At 43.0% G+C, this 7,972-nt stretch overlaps 1 protein-coding gene across 24 annotated transcripts in view; it reads left to right on the top strand.

Moving 5' to 3' along the window:
- The first annotated feature begins 893 nt into the window (after window positions 1-893).
- Window positions 894-7,972, top strand: part of RIMS1 (regulating synaptic membrane exocytosis 1) — a 278,881-nt gene continuing 271,802 nt past the window's right edge. For all 24 annotated transcript variants that reach the window (XM_063124987.1, XM_063124976.1, XM_063124984.1 and 21 more), the window contains exon 1: window positions 894-1,423. In XM_063124987.1, coding sequence (XP_062981057.1) covers window positions 1,257-1,423 — 167 coding nt within the window. In that variant the 5' untranslated portion in view covers window positions 894-1,256. The remainder of the gene's footprint in view (window positions 1,424-7,972) is intronic.

The raw sequence follows: 7,972 nt of genomic DNA, 5'->3' as shown, positions 1-7,972 counted from the left end.
ACAAGAACCTGAGAGGCTGATACCTACCCAAGGTGAAGGAGTCAAAGGCGGAACTAGGGGGTGAAGTCGCCCCTCTCCCTGCATCTTATAAAATGCCCAAGCTTTTGCATTTCCCCTGTTTGTGATATGAATGTAAGAACTCTGCTATCATCTACATTTGATTTAAAACTGGGTCTCCAGCTTTTTACCCCACATAAACACTGTTCACATGTGCATGCAGACAGTGCACTACAGAGGCGCGCGCGCGCGCGCACACACAAGCACTTTTCTAGTGTAATCCTAACCATGTTTACTCAGAAGTCTGTCCTATGGGTTTCAGTAGAGCTTATCTCAAGTAAGTCTGCTTAGAGCAGCAACCTGATCCTAACCATGATTACTCTGGCGTCAGACTCATTTATTTCAGTGGGGCTTATGCCCGTCTAAGCATGCTTAGGTTTGCAGCTTTGCTGCTGCTCGTCCTCCATCTTACTCAGGAGTAGGGCTCAATGGTTTCAGCGAGGCTTCCTCCCAGGTAGGATCGCAGCCTCCGGGAGCGAAATAATACACCCCTTGTTGTTTTCTCCGAGATCCAAGCCCAGCGCTCCACCGACGCCGCGGAAGAAAAGGTGTGGACATTTTGCACGCCCTGGAATGGGAAAGCTGTCCGTATTGTCTAGGAAAGACAGCCCTCAGCATCACCCAGGAGTGGAGCAGTTTGGACTCCGCCTAACTGACACCAAACTCCCTCCCTGCCTGCTAGCAGCAGTGGAGCATTTTAGCAGCGGCAGCAGCAGCAGCATCCGCCCTTTCCCTCCAGCCCTGACAGTGCATCGAGCCTGGGAGGCGCTGTGTAATCCGGAGCGGCGCTGTACACTCCTTCTCCTCGCCCTCCTCCTCCTCCTCCTCCCAGCCTCCGAGGATGGGCTGCAAGAGGCTGCGGGGCATCCCCAAATCTTCCTAAGAACTGGCAAAACAAAGGGGGGCAGCAGCGGCAGCAGCAGCCCGGGCTGGGGTGGATGCAAGCAACCATGAAAGGCTGGGTCTCCGCCTCCTCTCCTGCTGCTTCCCGAGAGCTGCTGGCTGCTGCCGATGATCAGAGGACTACCGTGTAAAGGGAGGAGGAGAAGGAGGAGGAGGAGGAGGAAGAAGAAGAAGAAGAAGAAGAAGAGGTGGTGGTGGTGGAGGCGGAGGCGGCGAGGCGCGCTTGGGTTGCATTGCCAAAAGGTACAAAGGTGCTGAAGTGGGGGGAAAGGAAGGCAGGGATACCCTCCCCCAAAATGTCTTCTTCTTCGGTGGGGCCCCGCGGCCCTCGCCCACCCACCGTGCCTCCCCCCATGCAGGAGCTGCCTGACCTGAGCCACCTGACAGAAGAGGAAAGGAACATTATTATGGCTGTGATGGACCGGCAGAAGGAAGAGGAAGAGAAAGAAGAGGCCATGCTCAAGTAAGCCAGAGGCCAGCCGCTCACTCATTCATTCACTCGCTGGAGGGTGGGGATTGTAGTCCTGTCAGGAAGAAGATGCACTGGAGCAGAGGCAGACTTTTATGAATGGTGCAGGGGCGGGGGCGGCGAGGCTGGCTGGCTGGCTGGCTTGTGGGGTCACACATAGGGTTCTATACAAGCACTGAGTGACCCCGATCCCTTCTTCCTCTTGAGATAACTTCTGTGCTCTTCCATAAACTACGCTACCCTTGCCCCCAAATATTGCCGGGGGGGCACCCTGAAATCACATGCCAAGAAAGCAAGGGAAGCCCCCAAGGTCTTGTATGGGGAACCAGATCGTGTGTGTCTATTTCTAAGTGTGTGTTTCTCATGAAACCTTGGGAGGAATTCCTTTGGATTGGGTGTTTTTTTGTTTAGTTTTTTACATAAAGCAAAATAAAATAAAACCCAGCCAATTTTGGGAGGGTCTGATGGGGTGGGGTTTCCCTAGTCTTTAAAAGGCCATGCTGCCCCCACCTGGCTCCAATGAAGCCCAGCCAAACCACTCTGGGACTTTGTGGTTTGTGCTTTGTTGTTACATCAACCACCTGCAGGAATTCTCTATTTGGGGTGGGTCTCTATTTCTTCCCTCCTTTCCTTTAACAACCCCCCTTTTTATGAGGTGAAATGTGAAGGAAGAGACTAAGTCTATTCAAGATACCACATTTGAAAATATGGAAATTATAATATATGCAATTAATTGAATGTCTCATTTCACAGAAATGGTTGTATATACCTGTTGGTGGAGCTGATTAGTTGGTGGACTTAATCCCTCGATCTCTAGATGCAAAAGGGTGGGTGGAGGGAAATCAGAGTGTTGGTAGATGCCATATTTGGGAGCTCTCAGTTTTCATTTAAAACCATCCATCTCTTCCCCATGCCCCAACCTCTCTTTTATCCAATGCCTTATATGACCATATTTTGTATCCTTCTGCAAATAAGTATATTCAAGTCTAATGTTATCGCCAAATGGATTCCTATGTATAAACAGATTGTGCTTGGGCCTGTGAAAGGGAATCAGGCTTTTTCTTCATCTAACCATCCTCAGGCCTATTCAATTTTGGATGGAAATGGCAGACTAGGTATCAGAATGTAACCTTATAATATATCTGTAATATGCAAGCCTCCTGTTGGTACTCATTCCTTTTTCTAAACATTCCTTTTCCTGACTGTGAATTCTGTTTGGTAGCTTTCCCAAAGATATGTAAATATATTGAGAGGCTTTTTTCTTTTGGTTGAATAGAAAATGATGACTTTTAAGGCATAAGTTCTAGCGTTTGTCTGTTCTCCTCTCCCTCCTGCTAGCTTTATCATCTATAATAGATGGAAATATGGAATCTCTTTAAGCTCTCAACTTCTGTGCTGTATCTGTTGCAAGTGATGGAGCTGGGGTCGTGTCTGTCTCTTATTGTGATGTTGTCTTCCTCCTCTGATCTGTGTTGGGATTTGCATTTCTGCAGTAGTGGTGGCAGGTGCCATGGTTAATTGTACAAATGTACACCACGGCCCAGTAATTGGGAAGGAAATGGGTTGTTTTACTGCTTGGCTTCAGTACTGTTTAAGGGTTATGGTGCTGTGAGAATGGAAGGCTGCTCTTTGCATCTCTTGGGGTGTGGTTGATGTTTCTTTTGGTATTCAGGGGATGGACACAAGAGGTGGGATAGCAAGGTAAATTTGGTAGGGAAAGTATATCTTTATAAGTAAATATATGAAAAGACAGTTTTATATATATTAAGAGAGGGAAATGTTCTAGACAGTTCACCTAGTTCTTCTCCAGCCTCTAAACCCCTTCATACTACTCTTATAACTATTTAAACTTTCTAGAAATCACTGCTAATTGCATGCATCTGCTGCTGTAATGCAGCACCTACATTAAGAGATTAGTCCTAAACACTTCCTTCCTTCCTTTTATGATGGTTACGTTTGCAACCTTAATGTCAACGTCTTGAATGAATTTCTTAATGTTACTATGTTTGTATTCTACTTTTCCTCCAAGGGGCAAAAATGTGGTATTTTTTAGCTTCAGAACAGCCTTGCCCTATAGATTAAATTGAAAAATAGTGGCTTGCCCAAGACCATTTAACTATAGTTCTACACCATGTGTGAGGGGTGGGTAGGCTGGAGAAGACAACTTGTGGCACACAATACATATGGCATAGCCAGCAGGTTTTTGTGGCGCAGAAGGACCGGAGCAAGACGACGTGTGAGCCTGCCCACAGTATGGAGCGACCTTCCCTATCGGGTGCCTACAACCCACATCAGCCCCAGTCAGTATGGTCAATAGTCAGGAATGATGGGCATTGTAGGCCAATGACATCTGGAGGACACCAGGCTGGCATAGAGACAGAACTGCACTCCTCTCTCACACACACACTTTACTGCTTTCTGTCTAGTAGATTGAAGACAGAACACACTAAGGAACAGGTGGTCTTCTCATACACTAGAGTACCACTCATTGAGGGGAGACATGATAGCACTCTTCAAATACTTAAAAGGTTGTCACACAGAGGAGGGCCAGGATCTCTTCTCGATCCTCCCAGAGTGCAGGACATGGAATAATGGGCTCAAGTTAAAGGAAGCCAGATTCCGGCTGGACATCAGGAAAAACTTCCTGACTGTTAGAGCAGTGCGACGGTGGAATCAGTTACCTAGGGAGGTTGTGGGCTCTCCCACACTAGAGGCATTCAAGAGGCAGCTGGACAACCATCTGTCGGGGATGCTTTAGGGTGGATTCCTGCATTGAGCAGGGGGTTGGACTAGATGGCCTTGTAGGCCCCTTCCAACTCTGCTATTCTATGATTCACTCCCATAGCACTTTGGACTTGTGGCCTGTTTGCCAAAAAAGCCTGGCTACCAGCGCTCTAGATCCTATGCCATATCAGCCCTCAGTATTTAAAATATTATTCGGAAAGCTTTAGTGGAACCTTCAAAGCTTTTGCTTAAAAAAAGTTAACATTTGCACACAGCAGAAAATGACTCTTTGAGGATTGCGCGTGAAAGCTAGATTCGCGTATATTGCTTTAACAGGTGCTCAAAGGGTTTGTGATTCCAAGGAACTTCTTATAGTTAGGCTTGCACAGCAGCTTATTTCATTCAATGATATCTGAATAAAAAGAAAAGCCCTACTGCATCAGGTAGAGGGAATTGCACTTTCAGATGACCATTTTCCTTTATCAATGAAGAGCTTGTAACTAATTTCTGATTCACAGAAAACTTGGCACATGCCAGGTGCACAGTATAATTTGGTAGGAATGAGGTCATTTTCATCATGGCTGTCTCTGTCATATAGTATAATGAGGTCTTTTAAAATAAGTTAGTATAGTAGTTATGTAGTGTTTCCAACTTGTTATTATTCTTGGTCCTGTACTTTTACTTCTATGTCAGAAAAAGTTTCCCCCTTGATTTCTGGGAAGCTTTCAAATGGAGGGCTCCAAGTAGTACCAATAAAAAGGTCTTGTTCAACTCTTCCATCTTTCCTCCTTTATCATTTTTTTTTGTAGTAAGAAAAAAGACAGAAGAAATAGGGTGAAAACATGGGAGCGTTACAACCTTTAAATCCCCTAATAAACTATGGTTATCTGAGGGACTGTCTATATAAATCTGCTCAATTATTAAGATCAGAAGGAAAAGTCATTTTGAAGACACACCCTCCTGCAGAGGCCCACTTGTCGAGCACATGGGAAGGGGTTTTCTTTTGTGTTGCTCCCAAACACTGGAACACCCTCCTTCTGGAATTACAACTTGTCCCCACTTTTTCTGGGTTGAGGAAAGGGGAGAATATATATCTTTTAAATTTGGCTTTTAATGTTGTTGTTATGATTCTTGAGGTTGCTTTTAATGTTTTACTATGTCTTTATTTCTTTATTATATTTTGTTTTCTGAACTTTTGTAAACCACCTCAACGGGTTCCAGGAAGGTGGTACAGAATTTTTTAAAATAAAGAAGTAGTAACAACAACAGCAACAACAAATGGGATCTGACATTTGGACCCTGGTAAAATTCTGTGTACGAGGAAGGGTGATTGCATGATAAAAGCCTTGTCTGGAAGCACCCTGTGTGTCACCTGCTAGTAAAGGCAGGGCCCACTACAGAGGTAACTTTATAGATAGGTACTATGTATTATATTATATTATGTTGCATTATAGAGAATTTAGTATGTGTACATTTAAGGAATAGTAGGGAAAAATAAATTATTTGAGGAAACTAATTTATTACTTGAGCTTCACTGAGGGTAACTGTTCCTGTGGAAAAGAGGGTTGGTAAAATGTATTATTTATTTATTAATATTTCTATACCGCCCAATAGCCGGAGCTTTCTGGGCGGTTCACTCCCTCCCTTCATTATGCTAGGGACAATGCTACACAAGAAGCAAACAATAGTGTAAGAACAAAATCCAAGTTCATACTAAAGATAAAGTGTCATTCATTGAGGATCCAATATTCAGTTTCCTGGGAGTAAGCGTCATTGAACTCAATGGGACATATTTTTGTGTAGACATGTACAGGATTACCCTATGAATCAATCTTTAAAAGCATTAAGAGGAAGTAACAAGGTAGTCCTGTACTTCTTGCAGTACCCAAAAGCTGCTATCATTTGCTTCTGTTGCTCTAGATTTCAGAAAGATAGATCTATCAAAAATGTAACATTCTTTCTGAATTTGTCTTTTATATTACTCTTGCTCTGATAGCGACCTAAATTAGAAGTGCTGTTGATTGGTCTTGTTCACACCCCCGACTTAGGCTTCTGCAGTCTTTGCAATACTCCCCCAGTCATGCTCCCTGTGTGGAAGAAACTTTGCAGTCACCAAAATAATGTATTTTGGCCATTTTGTGATTCTCCTGTAAATGTCTATTAAGTGACATAATGCAATATCTTGCCTGCAAGGAGCAGAGAGAGAGTGGTTTTACTTTTCACCTCCTTTAAAAGTTGCCTGGATCATGTATTTTTATTCAGATAACTACTGAGCTCCAAAAGAATTAAACAAAATGAAATGAAGGAATGATCAAATAGCACAGGCATGGAAGGAGCGTGTTGGTTCACTGATCAGTAACTAAGGGTTAATATTATGCATGTTTAGACAGGAATAAGCATGGCTGGCTGGGGGATGCTGGAAGTTGTAGGAATTAATTCCTGTATAAACATGCATAGGATTGTGCCCTAAATCATAAAGAATATTGAGTTGGTACCAATAATAGCTATGGAACCGCCCAGAGAGCTTCGGCTATTGGGCGGTATAAAAATGTAATAAATGAAAATAAAATAAACTACATTAGATGCAACCATCACAATAGCAATAAAAGCAGCTTCTAGGGAAACATGGGATTTTTTGCCAGGTGCAAAATACTGCACTTCAACCACTCAGAAAATATACTGTCCCTCCAATTAAAATGATGCCTTAAGAGGAGATAGCAGACAGTGAGTAATAAATAAGGAAAGAAGTACAATAGAGGAAACAAATGAAATAAGGTCAGAAATGCTAGCAGCTGTGTTGGCCCATTAGACAAAAATCCAAACAGGGTACTAACGGAACACCTTTATTAGGGCCAACTAAAAATCACTACACAGTGAGCTAGTTTTTAAAATAAGTGTGTCTATGCTACAGACAAACCTTATTTCAGGAAAGCTAACTTGCTGCTTTGTGTGTACGTGTGCTTGCAAGCAATGGGGGTGATCCTGTATATGTTGGGATGTATTCCCACCTACTACTGGATTATGCCCCCCCCCCAATGTGCTTGCTTGGAATGAGTTCAGGCAAAAAAAAAAAAAAAAAAAAAAACCGCCCCAAGATTCCCTATCCCTGATCTATATGTTTATGTGTGTGGATCTCTGCATTAAAATTTCCAGAGGGTGAGCCATGTTAGTTAGTTGCAACAAAAACAACAAAAAGTCTTGTGGTACCTTAAAGACTAACACATTTAAGTTTCTGTGTATATGAGATGCAACTGATGAAGTGGGCAGTGTTGTTCTTTTTGGATTAAAAATCATCTAGCAATCTTCTCCAGCAGACACCTCTGGCATCGTCCCACCCTTTCTCAGATTATAGTTTCAATAGTTTGAGTGATTGTGGAGGGAAAAGAGTAATCAAAGCTGTATGCATTTGTCCTGTGCATTTTGTAGTCTTGTCTATTGGCACTTTGGCTGATTGTAATGTTCAATTAAGGCTGTAAATTGGCTGAAATGTCCACTTTCTTTTCTTCCGACTGGTTCTTTGGGCCAGCAGGTTCAAATGCATATGTACTATAGCGAGACTATTTGGACTTGACTTTTGGTACACTTGCCAAAAAGTTGTCCACCACTTTTCTAGGCAGTAATAGTTTGTCAAGAATGAGGCAGTACATAACAACTGCCAACAAATATTTATTTTAAATGGGATATACCTGGGGAAAGATTGGAATTGATCTTGTTGATGCTTTTGTGAATGAAAAATGTGTTTTGTAAATTGCACATCTAATTTATCCATGTCATGCAGAGATCCCTAAAATCATTTTTAAAAATCAGAAGAGTGTATAT

The sequence above is a fragment of the Elgaria multicarinata genome, chromosome 4 (genome assembly GCF_023053635.1).
Source record: "Elgaria multicarinata webbii isolate HBS135686 ecotype San Diego chromosome 4, rElgMul1.1.pri, whole genome shotgun sequence".
Lineage (NCBI taxonomy): Eukaryota > Metazoa > Chordata > Lepidosauria > Squamata > Anguidae > Elgaria > Elgaria multicarinata.
The sequence above is the reverse complement of the archived record's forward strand: the minus strand, read 5'-3'. Positions and strand labels throughout refer to the sequence as shown.